Here is an 18,931-nt window from a genome sequence, read left to right on the forward strand (position 1 = left end):
ACCAAGCTGAAGGTCTACCAAGCAGTGGTTCTCACCACCCTCCTCTATGCCAGCGAGACCTGGACTGTCTACAGTAGACACGCTAAACACTTCCACTTGAGCTGCCTCCGAGACTTCTCCACATACGATGGCAGAACAAAGTCCCAGACACAGAGGTCCTGGAGCGCGCTAGCACCCACACTCTCTAGTCTACACTCTCCTACAGAAAGCCCGAGCCAGATGGGTTGGCCACGTCGTCAGGATGCCTGACATTTGACTACCAAAACAGCTGCTGTATGGAGAGCTGAGCCAGGGCAAGCGCTCAGTTGGAGGGCAGAAGAAACGTTTCAAAGACTGCCTCAAAGTGTCCCTCAAAGACCTCAACATCAATCCCAGTAGCTGGGAGTCGCCTGCTCTGGACCGCCCAACCTGGTGGAGCAGGACCACTAAAGCAGCATATGCAGCAGAAATCAGACGCACCACAGAGGCTCAGAGGAAACGCACTGCGCGCAAGTCTCGAGCTACCTCCACTTCCACTGCAGCACCTACCCTCATGTGTCCCACATGTGGGCGAGCTTTCACGGCCTGGATTGGCCTCACCAGTCACCTCCGGACCCACAGTCACAAACCGTCCACCTGACAGAAGTCATGGTCGTCTTCGACTCCGAAGGACGAACAACAACATGCATTATTTCTACTTCCAGGTTGCAGGGTTTTATTTCCGGTCTTTTCTGTCCCAGTGCGCATGCGTGTAACTAATCAATTTGGAGTCGATCTCGCCTTGCACTAAGGCCGAGGTAGGGGATCTTGAGCTTAAAAAGTTTGGTGACCACTAGTTTAGGGGAATGAGCAAAGAAGTGATGAATGAAATACAATGTTGGAAAGTGTATGGTCGTGCACTTTGGTGGAAGAAATAAATGGGCAGACTATTACTTAGATGGGGAGAGAATTGAAAATGCAGAGGTGCAAAGGGACTTGGGAGTCCTTGTGCAGGATACCCTAAAGTTTAACCTCCGGGTTGAGTCGGCTGTGAAGAAGGCAAATGCAATGTTGGCATTCATTTATAGAGGTATAGAATATAACAGCAGGGATGTGATTTTGAGGGTCTATAAGGCACTCATGAGACCACACGGAGTATTGTGTGCAGCTTTAGGCTTATTATTTTAGAAAGGATATACTAACATTGGAGAGGGTTCAGAGAAGATTCACAAGAATGATTCCAGGAATGAAAGGGTTACTATATGAGGAACATCTGGAAGCTCCTGGGCTGTATTCCCTGGATCTCAGGAGAATGAGGGGGGATCTCATAGAAACATTCCAAATGTTAAAATGCCTGAACAGACTAGATACGTCAAAGTTATTTCCCATGGTAGGGGATTCTAGGACAAGGCGGCACAACTTCAGGATTGAAGGTCGTCCATTTAGAACTGAGATGCAGAGAAACTACTTTAGTCAGAAGGTGGTAAATCTGTGGAATTTGTTGCCACAAGCGGCTGTGGAGGCCAAGTCATTGGGTGTATTTAAGGTAAAGATAGACAGGTTCTTGATTAGCCAGGGCATCAAAGGGTATAGGGTGAAGGCAGTGGAGTGGGGATGACTGGAAGAATTGGATCAGCCCATGATTGAATGGCAGAGCAACTCGAAGGGCCAAATGGTCTACTTCTGCTCCTATATTTTATGATCGTAATGATAGCTTCAAGCATTTTCCCAACTACAGATGTTAAACTAACTGGTCTATTGTTACCTGTCTTTTGACTACATCCTTTTTTGAACAGTGGTGTGACATTCGCTGTTTTCTAATCCATCAGGACCTGGCCAAAGTCCAGAGAATTTTGGTAAATTATCACTAAAGCCTCTACTATAACTTCTGCCATTTCTTTCAGCTGGGATACATTCCATCAGGACCAGAGGACTTACCCATCTTTAGGCTCAGAAGTTTGCTCAGCACTACCTCTATTGTATCAAGATCCTCAGCTCCCATCGCATGCATAACATCTCTTGTTGGTATGGTAGATGTGTCCTCCACCATAAAGACCAACGCAAAATATTCATTCAAAGCCTCAGCCATTTCATCATTACCCATTATCAATTTACCCTTCTCGTTCTCCTAGGAACCTCCTACATTCTCTTCAGCCACCCTTTTCAGCTTTATATAATTATAAAAACTTTTACTATCTGTTTTTATGTCTTGTGCTAGTTTATTTTCATAATCTAGCTTCCCTTTCTTTATTGCTCACTTAGTGGTACTTAATTGCTTTTTAAAGTTTTCCCTTAGGAGGGACAACAGCACCTAACAGCGACTCCTTTGCTTGCATCTTTGGAAACAGCTCTATTTCCACCTTTAATATATTTATTTTTCCCATTCAGGGTTTTTTTGAAGACCCTGACCTAGACTGGCATGCAGGCTTTGGTTCTTTGCAGGAATGGAACCCATTCTCAGGGTTCCACAACTGGCCATCGTTCGACATGTCTGAGAGTCTCAATCATGTTCAGAAGCCCAAGATCTTGGGGCTCTGGAGACGGGCGGATCGAGGGTTGGTGTCACTGAAGGGGACTCATGTGTCGTTGGGGAGGCCGGAAAATCTTTCGTTCTGGGCCTGATGACCTGAGGTCTTTGCGATCTTCAGATGCAGAGCTCAAAAAAAGTGATGAAACAGACTTTTTAACACCGTAAACCAGCAGGTTGCTGTTATGTCTCCTGCTTGCTGTGAAAATGGGGGACACCTCCCTCTCCCTTGTCAGGGAGAGAGAGAACCTTTGGTTTGTCGAATGTTGAATGAAATGTGAGGCCTTTGGGGTAACTTTGGTCTGTGTTTTTGCTATTGCTTAGCACACGCTTGGGCTCGGTGATGGTACCAATGCGCATTTTTTTTTGCTGGTGTTAGGAGGGAGGATTGTTGCTCACTCCCGCTTATGCACGGGAGGAGGGAGCTGGGGGGGATGGACTTTGGGATTCTCACATTTAACAGTTGTTCATTCTTTGGGGCACTTCTCTGTTTACGTGGATGTTTGCGAAGAAAAAGCATTTCAGGATGTGTATTCTATACATTTCACTGACATTAAACTTGACCTTTGAACCAGTCGTCCAGTTTCCCTCTACTCTTGGCAACTCTGTATGCACGAGCTTTTAGTTTGATGCCTTCTTTTATTTCCTTAGTTAGCCAAGGCTGGCTATCCCCACCCTTGCTGTCCTTGCTCTTATCTGGAACACACTTTTATTGAGCACTGTGAAAAATCTCTTCAGAAGTCTTCCATTGTTCCTTAACTGTCCCACTGTATAGCCTATACTCCCAGTCAGCAGTCGCCAAATCCTCCCTCATCCCATTGTAGTCTCCGTTGTTCAGGCAAAATTCAATCAGGCTCGTAAGGCACAACCTGCCCTTGACAAAGCCATGCTGATTGTCCTAATCATATTATGCCTCTCCAAATGTTCATAAATCCTGCCTCTCAATGTCTTCTCCATCAACTTACCAACCACTGAAGTAAAACTCACTGATCTATAATTTCCTGGGCTATCTCTACTCACTTTCTTGAATAATGGATCAACATCTGCAACCCTCCAATCCTCCGGAACCTCTCCCGTTCCCATCGATGATGCAAAGATCATTGCCAAAGGCTCAACAATCTCCTTCCTCGCTTCCCACAGTAGCCTGGGGTACATCTCATCCAGTCCCGGAGTCTTATCCAACTTGATGCTTTCCAAAAGCTCCAGCACATCCTCTTTCTTAATGTCTATACGCTCAAGTTTTTTAATCTCCAAGATCCTTTTCAGTACTGAATACTGAAGCAAAGCATTAGTATTCCTGGTAGGATCCAGGTCGCATCCCATTGGTACAGCTCCCTCCTTCCCCAATACTGGTGCCAAATTCCCATGAATTCAAACCCTCTTCTGCCACACCAACCCTTGTGCCACATACTTCACTCTAATCTTTTTGACCCTATGCCAATTTGCAAGTGGCTCAGATAGTAATCCAGAGATTACTACATTTTTGTTTCTGCTTTTTAATTTAGACCCTAGCTGTTCAAATTCCCACAGTAGAACCTCTTTCCTCTTTCTACCTATGTCATTGGTACCCACATGGACCACAACAACTGGATCTTTCCACTCCCACCGCAAATTCCTCGTGAGAGAATGCTGTCTATTCCCCTAACTATTCTCTGTTTCAGGTGGCAGCTAAACTAATGGGTGTGACTGCCTCCTGAAACAGAGAATCCTGGTAATTCTCCCCCTCCCTGATGTGCCATAGTATTTGAAGCTCTGATTCCAGGTCATCAATTTTGAGGTTGAGGTCCTTGAGCTGCCAACACTTGGTGCAGATGTGGTCACCAGGAACCACAATGGGGTCCACCAGCTCCCACATCATGCAGCTACAGCACATTACCTTATCCTGCATCATCCCTACTTTATTTAATTAGCTGTAATTTAGTAACTTTTTATTCAACAAACACTACAAAAGCCTTGCTTGCTACTTACCTGTGCCTCCTTGCCAAAGCGTCAAGTTCATACTGTTACACTGGTCCACTCACACCATGGTTGCTCTGCTTTGATCCTGCTTTATTTTTATTTGCCCCTGCTAATGAATCGCGAATCGATTGGTCCACCGCTAATGTGCCGAGCCCCACGAAATGCTCCTTTGTTAAACTCTTCTCCGACATGTGCAAAGCTATCTCTCTCTTCAGATTGATTGGTTAGCTACTAATGCACGAATGAATGTTCTTTGAATTGAACTTTGAAGGTTGCTATAGGTTGCAACAGGACATCGACAGGGTGCACGGCTGGGCTGAGAAGCAGCAGATGCAGTTCAATCAGACTTCAGGATTGAATGACTTATCATATGAAGAGTGTTTGGTGGCTCAGGGTCTTTATTCACCAGAATTCAGAAGAATGAAGGGTGACCAATGTTCCATCGAAGGGAACTTTTGCTACTAGCACACAAAAGGAACTTAAACTACACAAAAGGCTATCACCCTCTGCCTCGTTGGCATGTTAAGTATAGCTCACGATCATACACAATCACATTTCCTTTTCCGAGTTCTGATGCGGACGGTGTTGACAGCATAGACTGTGTGATGATTTGTCTGCAGATTTTAGAACTGGTTTATTTATACTGTTTTTATTGAAGAAATTATTGATTCATTATGTTGAATTCTAAAGAAGCAAAGGGTATGAAGCACAAAAGAACTGCTAGTCCTTTTAAAATAAAATGGCTTAATGAAACAGTAGAAACTGCTACACTGAAAGCTCATGAAGTCAGGAACATGTAGCTATGAGAAATATTTATGTACAATACAGAAACTGGTGTTACCTGAGTGTATTGTCGTGAGGCAAAAGTTGCTGGAGGATTTGCAAGTGGGAAGAAGTGGAGTGATATTTGGAAACTTGACTTTTTAATGCATCATTTAGCAAGCAAATCATACGTGGAAGGTGTGCAAAAGCTCCAGCAAAAAAATCCTTCAGGCCCTACAGGCCTGCTATGTATGTTTTGTGAGAGTGCAGATGAACAAGAGCGAAACCGATCAAACCCCAAAGGAGATCAAAATTCTTACTGACAGTGTTTTGCTGGCTGTTAAAGTGAATAGCTCTGTATATAAAATTCAGTGCACACATGTTGCTGTCTCTGGGGAAAAAAACTTGCACAGCACGAGATTTTTGCACATACTGGTCATTACAAATTAGGGGGAACATTGGGGGTGACCTCATTGAAACTTATCAAATGGTGAAGGACCTTGATAGAGTGGCTGTGGAGAGGATGGTTCCTATAGTATGAGAGTCTAAGACCAGAGGACACAGTCACAAAATAGAGGGGAGTCCTTTTAGAATGGAGATGAGGAGGAATTTCTTTTGCCATTGTGTGGTGAGTCTGTGGAATTCATTGCCACGGGCAACTGTGAATACAAAGTCTTTATGTATATTTAAGGCAGAGGTTCTTAGATTCTTGATTGGTCAGAACATGAAGGAATATGGGGAGAAGGCTGGAGATAGTGACTGAGAGGTAAATTGGATCAGCCATGATGAAATGGCGGAGCAGTCTTGATGTACCAAATGACCTAATTCTGCTCCTATATCTTATAGTTTTATGCGACTACAACCAGAGGCGATGGGGTGAGAAGCTTAAGGGGAACTCGAAGGGAAACTTCTTCACTCAGAGGGTTGTACTCTCTAATGACTATGGCATACATTTGGAACACTTGAAATCCATATTACAAATTCATAAAACCAGATTCTCTGAACACACTTGTAATCTTTAAGAAAGAATTAAACTGAAATTTTCACTGAACTAACCTGTCCCTGAAGCAGAGCGTTTGCCTCTGAAACTACGGTGCATGGAAACTTCTAGAGATTGGGTCAAATCAAGATCATGGAGAATTAGCAGGTAACCAGATGATGTTGATATCAGCATCTTTGAACAATCTGGTGTTAGGCGCATTCGCATCAAGTAGCGGGTGTGAAAGAATTTTTTATGTGGACAGCCATCTTCTGTGCATCTGTTTTAACACAAAATGAAAGAAATTATCAAAACATTATCTTTACAGATAAAGACTTGTTACAAACTATGCATTAGAATGCCTCACAAAAGCAAATTATTTGGACAACATACTGCAAAGTTGATGCTATCACTCCCACAGAGGGATAGCACTTCAACCTGTTAAAGCATCAGCAATTCTTCCAGAATTTCCGCAAATCATTGCATCACTGAATGAAGTTTTAATGAGTGACTTTGAAACTAGGGGAACAAGGGAAGTGGGCCAAATGGTAGGTGGAATTGAACTCTGACCTATGCAAGGTGATGCAATTTGGCAAATTAAACCAGGTCAGTAAGAACCCTGGAGAATACCGTAAAAAGAGAAACCTTAGGGTCCAATAAATAGATCCCTAAAACTGGCAACACAGATAGTTATTTTAAAAATTACTTTCATTGTTCAGGGCAATGAGTTCTGCACGAGTCACTTGATATTAGGACATAGAAAACTACAGCACAGTACAGGCCCTTCAGCCCATGACGTTGCGCTGACTTTTAACCTACTCTCAAATCAATGTACCTTTCCCTGCCCTACAGCCCTCCATTTTTCTTTCAGCCAGGAGCCTAAATCACCACCCTTGCAGGGTGTTCCACAGCCCTACCAATCCCTGTTTAAAAAAAACCTACCTCTGACATCCTCCCTATGCTTTCCTCCAATCACCTTAAAATTATGCCTCCTTGCTACCCCCACCCCCAATATTAACCACTTCCACCCTGGGAAAAGTCTTTAGCTTTCCACTCTATCTATACCTCTTATCTTGTACACGATCTCACCATCCTTAGGTCCAAAAAGAATAGCCATAGTTCACTCAATCCATGATGCTACTTTCAATGAATTATGAAGCTGTAATCCCTGATCCCATTTCCCTCTAGAGCAGGGGTTCCCAACCCTTTTTATGCCATAGTCCCCTACCATTCATCGAGGGGTTTGTAAACCCCAGCTTGGGAACCCCTCCTCGAGAGGGAAATTTTAACTTCACCAATATTAACAGGGTAACTCTAGAGAGAGATTTTAACTTCACTAATATTGACTGGGTAGCTCTAGTGGGATAGTTTAACTTCAGTAATATTGACTGAGCCACCCACTGGGCCTGGTCGGGCTTTTGAGTGAGACTTTAAATTCACTAGTATTGACTGGGTAGCTCGACAGGAAGATTTTAACTTTAGTAATATTGTCTAGGCCATCCACTGGGCTTGGTCACACTCTAGAGCAGGGGCTCCTAACCTTTTTTTATGTCATGGACCAATACAATTAATCAAGGGGTCCATGGACCCTAAATTGGGAATCCCTGCTCTGAAGGGAGGTTTTAACTTCACTAATATTGACTGTGGCTCTTCAGTATTGACTGGGTAGCGTTAGAGCAGAGGTTCCCAACCTTTTTAATGCCATGGACCAATACCATTAAACAAGGGATCCACAGACCCATAGTTGGAAACCCCTGCTCTAGAGGGAGATTTTAATTTCACTAACATTGACTTAACCACCCACTGGGCTTGGTCAGATTCTAGAACAGGAGTTCCCAAACTGGGGTTCACAAAATCCTTGCTTACTGGTACTGGTACATGGCAAAACAATTGGTGTGAACCCCTGCTCTAGAGGGAGGTTTCAACTTCACTAATATTGCAAACAAGAGAAAATCTACAGATGCTGGAAATCCAAAGCAACACACAGAATATGCTGCAGGGAACTCAGCCAGCCAGCATCTATGGAAAAGAATACAGATGGCATTGGGCCAAAACTTTTTCATCAGGACTGGAGAAAAAAAAAGATGAGGAGTCAGAGTTAGAAGATGGGGGAAGGGGAGAAAGAAACACAAGGTGATGAGTGAAACCAGAAGTAGGAGGGGGCTGAAGTAAAGAGCTAGTAAGTTGAGTAGTGAAAGAGAGACAGGGCTGGAGAAGGGAGGATCTGACAGGAGAGAACGGAAGGCCATGGAAGGGGGAGAAGCACAAGAGGGAAGTGATGGGCAGGTAACGAGATAAGGTGAGAGGGAGAAGGGAATGCAGAAAGGTGAGGAGGGTGGGGAGGCATTATCAGAAGTTCAAAAAATTGTTGGATATGCCATCAGGTTGGAGGCTACCCAGACAAAATATAAGGTGTTCTTCCAACCTGAGCATGGTCTCAACATAACAGTGGAGGAGGCAATGGGCTGACATGTCAGAATGGGAAGTGGAATAAAACTGACGGAGTGCAGCTACTTGGCGAAGCGGACTCCCAATCTACGCTGGGTCTTATCAATATAGGAGGCCACAAAAGGAGCACCAGATACAGTATATGACCCCAACAGACTGAAATGTTGCCTCACCTGGAAGGACACTTTGGGGCCCTGTATAGAAGTGAGGGAGGAGGTGTAGGGACAGGTGTGACACTTGTAAGGATAAGTGCCAGGAGGGAGATCAGTGGGGAGGGACGAACGGGCAAGGGAGTCGTGAAGAGAGCTATCCCTGCAGAAGGCAGGAAGTGGGGGGTGGAGGGAGGGAAAATGTGCTTGGTGGCAGGATCCCGCTGGAGATGGAGCTCCTCAGCTACCTCTTTCATAATCCACCTGACATAAATAACTTCTCCACCCTCAGATCCTTCAGTTTGCCAAGAACATTCCTCCTAGTAATAGCAACTACACTCACTTCTGTTCCAACACCCTCAAACCTCTGACATTCTTCTAGGTCAGGGGTCGGCAACCCGCGGCTCCGGAGCCGCATGTGGCTCTTTCATCTCTGTGCTGCGGCTCCCTATGGCTTTGGAAAATAAATGATGAGTATTTAATTAAAATGTATTTTATGTTAGTTTGTTAGTTTTTGAAATGTAATTCTAAATTTGAAGATTATGGTGATCTTGTACAGTCTAAATAAAACATGTTTTTTGTCGCTATTAATATACGTCACCATGGCCAATGCCTGACACCCGCCAGTGCGCGATTTCTTTAATTTTTCGATCCAAGGTAGGCTAACTATGGAGAATTCTAAAAAAAGAAAAGTGACTGAAGAAAACAGAACGTTTAATGATACGTGGGCAGATTCATTTGCTTTCACTGCTGACGAGACTGGTTTACCGGTATGCTTAATATGCAATGAGAAACTAGCAAACAACAAAAAGTCAAAAGTTGCAAGACATTTCCAGAATAAACACGCAGCCTTTGCTCAAAAATATCCAGATGGAGATGAGAGAAAAAAAGCCGTTTCGGAACTGATGCGGAAGGTTGATCTGAGCAAAAATCATTTCAAGAAGTGGATGATGACTGGAAAATCAATGACATATGCTAGTTTTGTTGCCACTCAGGAAATAGTGAGGCACGGGAAGCAGTTTACAGATGGTGAATATATAAAAGGATCTTTCATTAAGATTTAAGAACATCTATTCACGGACTTTAAAAACAAGAGTGAAATTGTGCAGAAAATCAGGGATATGCCCCTCTCTGCAAAGACTGTTAAAGACAGAACCATAAAAATGGCAGAAGACATCAGAAGACAGTAAATTAAAGACATCAATTCAGCTGTGGCCTACTCGATTGCCTGTAACGAGTCTAAAGACAAAGGTGATATTGAACAAATAGCGCTGTTCTGCCGGTATGTAAACTCTGCCGGGCCACAGGAAGAAATGATTGAGTTGATACCTCTAAAAGGCCAAACATGGGGGGAGGACATCTGTGAGGCTGTCTTGAATTGTTTAAGAGCCAAAGTAATAAAGACCACCCACCTGGTGTCAATAGCTACTGATGGGGCACCAAGTATGACAGGAGCGCACAAGGGATATGTGGCTTTACTGCAGAAGTCGCTGGACAGAAAGCTGCTGACTTTTCACTGCATCTTGCACCAAGAGGCACTGTGCGCTCAAACACTTCCTCCGGAATTCACAGAAGTAATGGATGTTGTCATTCTGAATGTCAATAAAATAATGGCAAAAAGTTTAAATCACCGTCAATTCCGTTTGTTACTGGACGAGCTGGAAAGCGCATATTCTGATCTCCTGCTGCACAACAAAGTTCGGTGGCTGTTCAGAGGGGAGGTGCTGAAACGCTTTGTCGCTTGTCTGGAAGAAGTGAAAACTTTCCTGGGCAGCAAAGGTCTCACCTTTCCTGAGCTGGAACAGCCAGAGTGCCTGTAAAAGCTACACTTCATGGTAGACGTGACAGCGCACCTGAACACGCTGAACACAGCTCTTCAGGGGAAAGGACGCACAGCCCTGCACATGTTGGAGGATGTTTTGGCATTCCAGCGCAAGTTGACAGTGCTTGCCAGAGATTTACAGAAAGGCACATTGTCTCACTTCCCCAATTTGAGAGAGTTCAAACAAGCTCATGACATGATAAATTCGGAGTATTTACATTCTGCACTCATCACAATGCAAACATCGTTTGGGAAACACTTCTGTGAGTTCAGAGAGGTAAAAAACACATTATCCTTCCCGGTCACTCCCCTAAGCATCAATCCATCCCTACTGAATACAACTGCATTGGCAGGTGTGAGTCAACCTGATCTTGAGATGGAACTGGCCGACATAGCCGACAAAGACATAAGGGTGTCCAAGTTTAGACACTTGACAGCAGATCTTGAAGATGTTGCCCGTCAGAAGTACGTTCTTGCTCAGAATCACAAATGGAGTGATATTGAAAACCTCCTCAAACCGGATAAACTTGTGTTCGAAACATGGAATGCTATCCCCGACATTTATGTAAACATTAAAAAGTATGCGCTTGGAGTCCTGTCGATCTTTGGATCCACATATGTATGTGAGCAGGTGTTCTCCAACATGAACTTTATTAAAAACAAACCACGCACGCCTCACAGATGACAGCTTGCGATCCTGTGTAAAGATGAAGGTGACATCATACAGCCCTGATGTGCAGACGCTGTGCGCTGAGGTCCAGGAGCAGAAATCCCATTAACCAAGTATAATAAATATTTTAATTGCCTATTATTTTACGTATATGCATATTTTTTCATTGTTCAGTGAAATAGTCCTTTTATTTTTCAGGTTGACAGCTGGCTGACGTTATTTTTGGTTTGCTGCTGGCGGACAATTTAAGTTTGGCGTTTTTCATAAATACAAGAAGAACTCAAATAGACATTGATTATTTTACTTAAAAGTATCCTTCAACCCAACGTCTTTTTTTCGGAGTTGAAAATGTTTTTGTTGCATGCAGAAATGTAATTTCGTTTTCTCTGCAGGAGTTGATCGATTTCATAAATGCAACACATTATAGTTTGTTTATACATAGCATAAAGGCAAAAAAAAACGTTGTATGCAGTGTTATTTCATTTTAAATGTCAAACAGGTTTTGTGGCTCCCAGTGTTTTCTTTTCTGTGGGAGACGGGTCCAAATGGCTCTTTCAGTGGTAAAGGTTGTCGACCCCTGTTCTAGAGTCTTCTACAGTGAAGACTGGTGCAAAATACTTATTCAGTATGTCCACCATTTCCTTGTCTTTCATTACTACCTCTCCAGCATCATTTTCCAGTGGTCCAATATCAAGTCTCGACTCTGCTCTTTGTATATCGGAAAAAAAACGTGATATCCTCCTTAATATTATTGGCTAGCTTACCTTCATATTTCATCTTTTTCCTCTTTATGGCATTTTAGTTGCCTTCTTGGTTTTTAAAAACTTCCCAATTCTCTGACATGCTAATCTTCACTGTATTATATGCCCTCTCTTCGGCTTTTCTGTTGCTTTTGATTTCTCTTGTCAACTACGTTCGTGATATCCTGCCTTCAGAGTACTTCTTCTTTGGGATGTATCTAACCTGCATCTTCCAAATTGCTCCCAGAAACTCTAGCCACTGCTATTCTGCCATTATCCCTGCCAGTGTTTCCTTCCAATCAACTTTGTCCAGCTCCTCTCTTATGCCTCCAGAAATCCCTTTACTCCACTGTCATACTGATACATCTGACTTTAGCTTCTCCCTCTGAAATTGCATGGTGAATCCTACCATATTATGATCACTGTCTCCCAAGGGCTCCTTTGCCTGAAGCTCCCTGATCAAATTTAGTTCATTACACAACAGCCAAACCAGAGTTGACTTTCCCACAGTGGGCCAACCACAAGCTGTTCTAAAAAGCAATCTCATAGCCATTCTACAAATTCTATTTGGATCCAAAATCAACTGAGCACAGTACTCCAAGTGGGGTTTAACCAGGGTCCTACATACCTGTAACATTACCTCTCGTCTCTCAAACTCAATTCTACGATTGATGAAGGCCAATACACCATATGCCTTCTCAACTACAGAGTCAACCTGCGCAGCTGCTTTGAGCGTCCTATGGACTCGGACCCCAAGATCCCTCTGATCCTCCACACTGCCAAGAGTCTTACGATTTATACTATATTCTGTCATCATATTTGATCTACCAAAATGAACCACTTCACACTTACCTGGGTTGAACTCCATCTGCCACTTCTCAGCCTAGTTTTGCATCCTATCAATGTCCCGCTGTAACCTCAGACAGCCCACCACACTATCCACAACACCTCCAACCTTTGTGTCCTCAGCAAATTTACTAACCAATCCCTCCACTTTCTCATCCAGGTCATTTATAAAAATCACGAAGAGTAAGGGTCCCAGAACAGATCCCTGAGGCACTCCACCAGTGACTGACCTCCATGCAGAATATGACCCATCTATAACCACTCTTTGCCTTCTGTGGGCAAGCCAGTTCTGGATCCACAGAGCAAGGACCCTCAGATCCCATGCCTCCTTATTTTCTCAATAAGCCTTGCATGGGGTACCTTATCAAATGCCTTGCTAGAGTCCATATACACTACATCTACTGCTCTACCATCACCAAGATATTTAGTCACATCCTCAAAAAATTCAATCAGGCTCGTGAAGCACAACCGTGCTGACTATTCCTTATCATACTATGCCTCCCCAAATGTTCATAAATCCTGCCTCTCAGGATCTTCTCCATCAACTTACCAACCACTGAAGTAAGACTCACTGGTCTATAATTTCCTGGGCTATCTCTACTCCCTTTCTTGAATAAGGAAACAACATTCGCAATCCTCCAATTCTCTAGAACCTCTCCTGGCCCATAATTGAAGCAAAAATCATTGCCAGAGACTTAACATTCTCCTCCCTTGCCTCCCACAGTAGCATGGGGTACATCTCATCTGGCCTGGCAACTTATCCAACTTAATGCTTTCCAAAAGCTCCAGCGCATCCTCTTTCTTAATATCTACATTCTCAAGCTTTTCAGTCTGTTGTAAGTCATCACTGCAATCACCAAGATCCTTTCCCATAATGAATACTGAACTAAAGTACTCATTAAGTACCTCTGCTATCTCCTCCGGTTCCATATACACTTTCCCACTGTCACACTTGATTGGTCCTACTCTCTCACGTCTTAGCCTCTATATGTAGTAGTATGTGTGTGAGACCAGTATTCTGTGCTCAGCGTCAGGTGTGGGAGGTCCTGGAGTCTCCCAGCCTCCCGGACAGCCATATCTGCACCCGGTGTGTGGAGCTGCAGCTCCTAAGGGAGTGAGTTAGGGAACTGGAGATGCAGCTCGATGACCTTCGCCTAGTCAGGGAGAGCGAAGAGGTGATAGAAAGGAGTTATAGGCAGGTGGTCACACCAGGGCCACAGGAAACAGACAAATGGATCACAATCAGGAGAGGGAAGGGGAAGAGTTAGGTACAAGAGAGTACCCCTGTGGCTGTACCCCTTGACAATAACTACTCCTGTTAGAGTACTGTTGTGGGGGACAGCCTAACGGGGGGAAGCGACAGTGGCTGTGCCTCTGGCACAGAGTCCAGCCTTGTGGCTCAGAAGGGTAAGGAAAGAAAGAGGAAGGCAGTAGTGATAGGGGATTCTATAGTTAGGGGGTCAGACAGGTGATTCTGTGGATGCAGGAAAGAAACTCGGATGGTAGTTTGCCTCCCAGGTGCCAGGGTCCATGACGTTTCAGATTGCGTCCAAAATATCCTGCAGTCAGAGGGAGAACAGCTAGAGGTCATGGTACATATTGTTACCAATGACACAGGTAGGAAAAGGAAAGAGGTCCTGAAAAAAGACTACAGGAAGTTAGGAAGGAAGTTGAGAAGCAGGACCTCAAAGGTAGTAATCTCGGGATTTCTGCCTGCACCATGCGACAGTGATTACAGGAATAGAACGAGTTGGAGATTAAATGTGTAGCTGAGGGATTGGAGCAGAGGGCAGGGATTCAGATTTCTGGATCATTGGGATCTCTTTTGGAGCAGGTATGACCTGTACAAAAAGGATGGGTTGAAATTGAATCCCAGAGGGTCCAATATCCTGACGGGGAGGTTGAGTTTGATGCTAAAAAATACTAAAATGCTTGAGAAGGAGATATAAATAAAGAGGATGTGCTGGAGCTTTTGGAAAGCATCAAATTGAAAAAGTCACTGGGACTGGATGAGATGCATCCCAGGCTACTGTGGGAGGCAAGGGAGGAGATTGCTGAGCATCTGGCGATGACCTTTGCATCATCAATGAGGATGGGAAAGGTTCCTGAAGATTGGAGGGTTGCGGATGTTGTTCCTTTATTCAAGAAAGGGAGTAGAGATAGCCCAGGAAATTATAGACCAATGATTCTTACTTCAGTGGCTGGAAGGGTGATGGAGAAGATCCTGAGAGGCAGGATTTATGAACATTTGGCGAGGTATAATATGATTAGGAATAGTCAACATGGCCTTTTCGAAGGCAGGTCCTGCCTTACGAGCCTGATTGCACTTTTTGAGGATGTGACTAAACACATTGATGAAGGAAGAGCAGTAGATGTAGTGTACAGTCAGCCCTCCTTCTCCGCGGATTTAACCAACCGCGGATCAGGAAAACCCGGAAGTTCTCTCTATGCACCATTATTCCTAGATCACTCTGTTCTACTGCATTCCTCAATGCCCTACCATTTACCATGTATATCATATTTTGATTGTTCCTACCAAAATATAGCACCTCATACTTATCAGCATTAAACTCCATCTGCCATCGTTTAGCCCACTCTTCTAACTGGCCAAAATCTCTCTGCAAGCTTTGAAAACCTACTTCATTATCCACAACGCCACCTACCTTAGTATCATCTATATACTTACTAATCCAATTTACCACCCCATCATCCAGATCATTAATGTATATGACAAACAACATTGGACCCAGTACAAATCCCTGAGGCACACCACTAATCACCGGCCTCCAACCTGACAAACAGTTATCCACCACTACTCTCTGGCATCTCCCATGCAGCCACTGTTGAATCCATTATACTACTTCAATATTAATACCTAACAATTGAACCTTCCTAACTAACCTTCCGTGCAGAACCTTGTCAAAGGCCTTACTGAAGTCCATATAGACAACATCCACTGCTTTACCCTCGTCAACTTTCCTCGTAACCCCTTCAAAAAATTTGTCAAACATGGCCTTCCACGCACAAATCCATGCTGACTGCTCCTAATCAGACCCTGTCTATCCAGGTAATTATATATACCACCTCTAAGAATACTTTCCATTAACTTACCCACCAGTGACATCAAACTGACAGACCCATAATTGCTAGGTTTACTCTTAGAACCCTTTTTAAACAATGGAACCACATGAGCAATACACCAATCCTCTGGCACCATCCCCGTTTCTAATGACAATTGAAATATTTCTGACATTTGAAATATTTCTGTCAGAGCCCCTGCTATTTCTACACTAACTTCCCTCAAGGTCCTAGGGAATATCCTGTCAGGACCCGGAGATTTATCCACTTTTATATTCCTTAAAAGCACCAGTACTTCCTCATCTTTAATCGTCATAGCTTCCATAACTTTGCTACTTGTTTCCCTTACCTTACACAATTCAATATCCTTCTCCTTAGTGAATACTGAAGAAAAGAAATTGTTCAAAATCTCCCCCATCTCTTTTGACTCCACACATAGCTCTCTACTCGGATTCTCTAAGGGACCAATTTTATCCCTCACTATCCTTTTGCTATTAAAATAACTGTAGAAACCCTTTGGATTTATTTTCACCTTACTTGCTAAAGCAACCTCATAAGTTCTTTTAGCTTTTCTAATTTCTTTCTTAAGATTCTTCTTTTTCAAATCTTTTTATTATTATTATTATTATTATTCAAAAATAGCACAAGTACATCGAATAAACACTTACAATGCCTCATAAGAGAGGAAATTAAAGATTTAAGATTCTTCTTACATTCTTATATTCCTCGAGCACCTCATTTACTCCATGCTGCCTATATTTATTGTAGATATCTCTCTTTTTCCTAACCAAGTTCCCAATATCCCTTGAAAACCATGGCTTTCTCAAACTTTTAACCTTTCCTTTCAACCTAACAGGAACATGATTCTGTACCCTCAAAATTTCACCTTTAAATGACCTCCATTTCTCTATTATGTCCTTCCCATAAAACAAATTGTCCCAATCCACTCCTTCTAAACCCTTTCGTATCTCTTCAAAGTTAGCCTTTCTCCAATCAAAAATCTCAACCTTGGGTCCAGTCCCATCTTTCTCCATAATTATATTGAAACTAATGGCATTGTGATCACTGGACCCAAACTGCTCCACAACACATACCTCCATCACCTGACCTATTTCATTCCCTAACAGAAGATCCAACACTGCCCCTTCTCTAGTCAGTACCTCTAAGTATTGCTGCAAAAAACTATTCTGCACACATTTTACAAACCCCAAACCATCCATCCCTTTTACAGTATGGGCTTCCCAATCTATGTGTGGAAAATTAAAATCTCCCACAATCACAACCCTGTGCTTACTACAAATATCTGCCATCTCCTTGCAAATTTGCTCCTCCAATTCTCGCTCCCCATTAGGTGGTCTATAATACACCCCTATAAGTGTTACTACACCTTTCTCATTCCTCAATTCCATCCAAATAGCCTCCCTAGACAAGCCCTCTAATCTATCCTGCCAGAGCAGTGCTGTAATATTTTCTCTGACAAGCAACGCAACACCTCCCCCTCTTGTCCCTCCGATTCTATCACACCTGAAGCAATGAAATCCAGGAATATTTAGTTGCCAATCACACCCCTCCTGCAACCATGTTTCACTAAGAGCTACAACATCATATTTCCAGGTATCAATCCATGCTCTAAGCTCATCCACCTTTCTTACAATGCTCCTAGCATTAAAATAAATGCATTTAAGAAATTCTCCTCCTCTTCCTCTCTGTTTATCTCTAACAGTACAAAGAACTTACTGTCTTTTTTTTCTTCCTTCTCCCATACATCTGTTCCTACACTCTGGTTCCCCTCCCCCCTTGTATCTAGTTTAAATCCACTGCTGCCTCTCCAGCAAACCTACCTGCAAGAATATTTGTCCCCCTCCAGTTCAGATGTAAACCGTCCCACCGGATACAGGTCCCACCTTCCCTGGAAAACTGCCCAATTATCTATAAATCTGAAGCCCTCCCACATGCACCATGTCTTCAGCCACGTGTTGATCTGCACTATCTTACTATTTCTAAACCCACCTGCACGTGGCACTGGTAGCAATCATGAGATAGCTATCCTGGAGGTCCTGTCCTTTAACTTGGCACCTAGCTCCCTAAACTCAACTTTCAGGACCTCCTCACTCTTCCTATCCACATCATTGGTCTCTGCATGAACCATGGCATCTGGCTGCTCACCCTCCCTCTTGAGAATACCGAGAACTCGATCTGAGATATCACGGACCCTGGCACCAGGGAGGCAACAGACTATCCATGATTCTTGATCGCTTTCACAGAACCTCTTATCTGTCCCCTATCGAATCCCTGTATCCAGAGATACCGGTCACGTGACAGATGCACTGCCACCTGGCTGGTTGGAGGATACACCACATGCCAATCAACATTTGGTCCCTCCCAACTAATCAATGCACACCTAAATTATTGATCACCTTAATTGGATTATCTCGCCCAGCCCCATGCTTTAAAAGGTGAGACTTGCCCTTGGCTCGCCCCCTCTTACAGACCACCACATTGGAGGTAAGTGCATTGATTTACGCTTGGGAAGGACTATCGTTTGTCCTGGTAAGGGAGCCGCAGCTATCCAAGGTCAAGGGGGTTAGCTGTTGTAGTGCTTTTCCCTTGTTCTTTGTTTGTATAACCGTACCCTGTCCCCACACCACTTCCTGTGTATTGTAGTTGCTTGTGTTGACCCGACTTCCCCTTGTAAATAAATTCCTTATTATTAAAACTGTGTGTGTCCAGGCCTCTACTGTTGAGACTCAAAGAACCAGTTATTTTCCATCACAACAATCCCCCATCACTACGGTTCTCCTCTTTTCCCTCCTTCCCTTCTGAGCTGAGGGTCCAATCTCGGTGCCAGAGACGCAACCACTGCAACTTGTCCCTGGTAGGTCGCCTCACCAACAGTATCCAAATCGGTATACTTATTGTTGATGAGAACAGCCACAGGGGTGCTCCGCTCTTCCTGTCTATTCCCCTTCCCTCTCCAACTACCCATCTCCTGA

At 43.7% G+C, this 18,931-nt stretch overlaps 1 protein-coding gene across 3 annotated transcripts in view; it reads right to left on the reverse strand.

The window, feature by feature from the left end:
* wdr32 (WD repeat domain 32) overlaps positions 1-18,931 on the reverse strand; it is a 125,223-nt gene that overhangs the window by 67,626 nt on the left and 38,666 nt on the right. For all 3 annotated transcript variants that reach the window (XM_059989798.1, XM_059989800.1, XM_059989799.1), the window contains exon 4: positions 6,263-6,465. In XM_059989798.1, coding sequence (XP_059845781.1) covers positions 6,263-6,465 — 203 coding nt within the window. The remainder of the gene's footprint in view (positions 1-6,262; positions 6,466-18,931) is intronic.

This window comes from Hypanus sabinus, chromosome 14, assembly GCF_030144855.1.
Source record: "Hypanus sabinus isolate sHypSab1 chromosome 14, sHypSab1.hap1, whole genome shotgun sequence".
In the NCBI taxonomy this organism is placed as follows: Eukaryota; Metazoa; Chordata; class Chondrichthyes; order Myliobatiformes; family Dasyatidae; genus Hypanus; species Hypanus sabinus.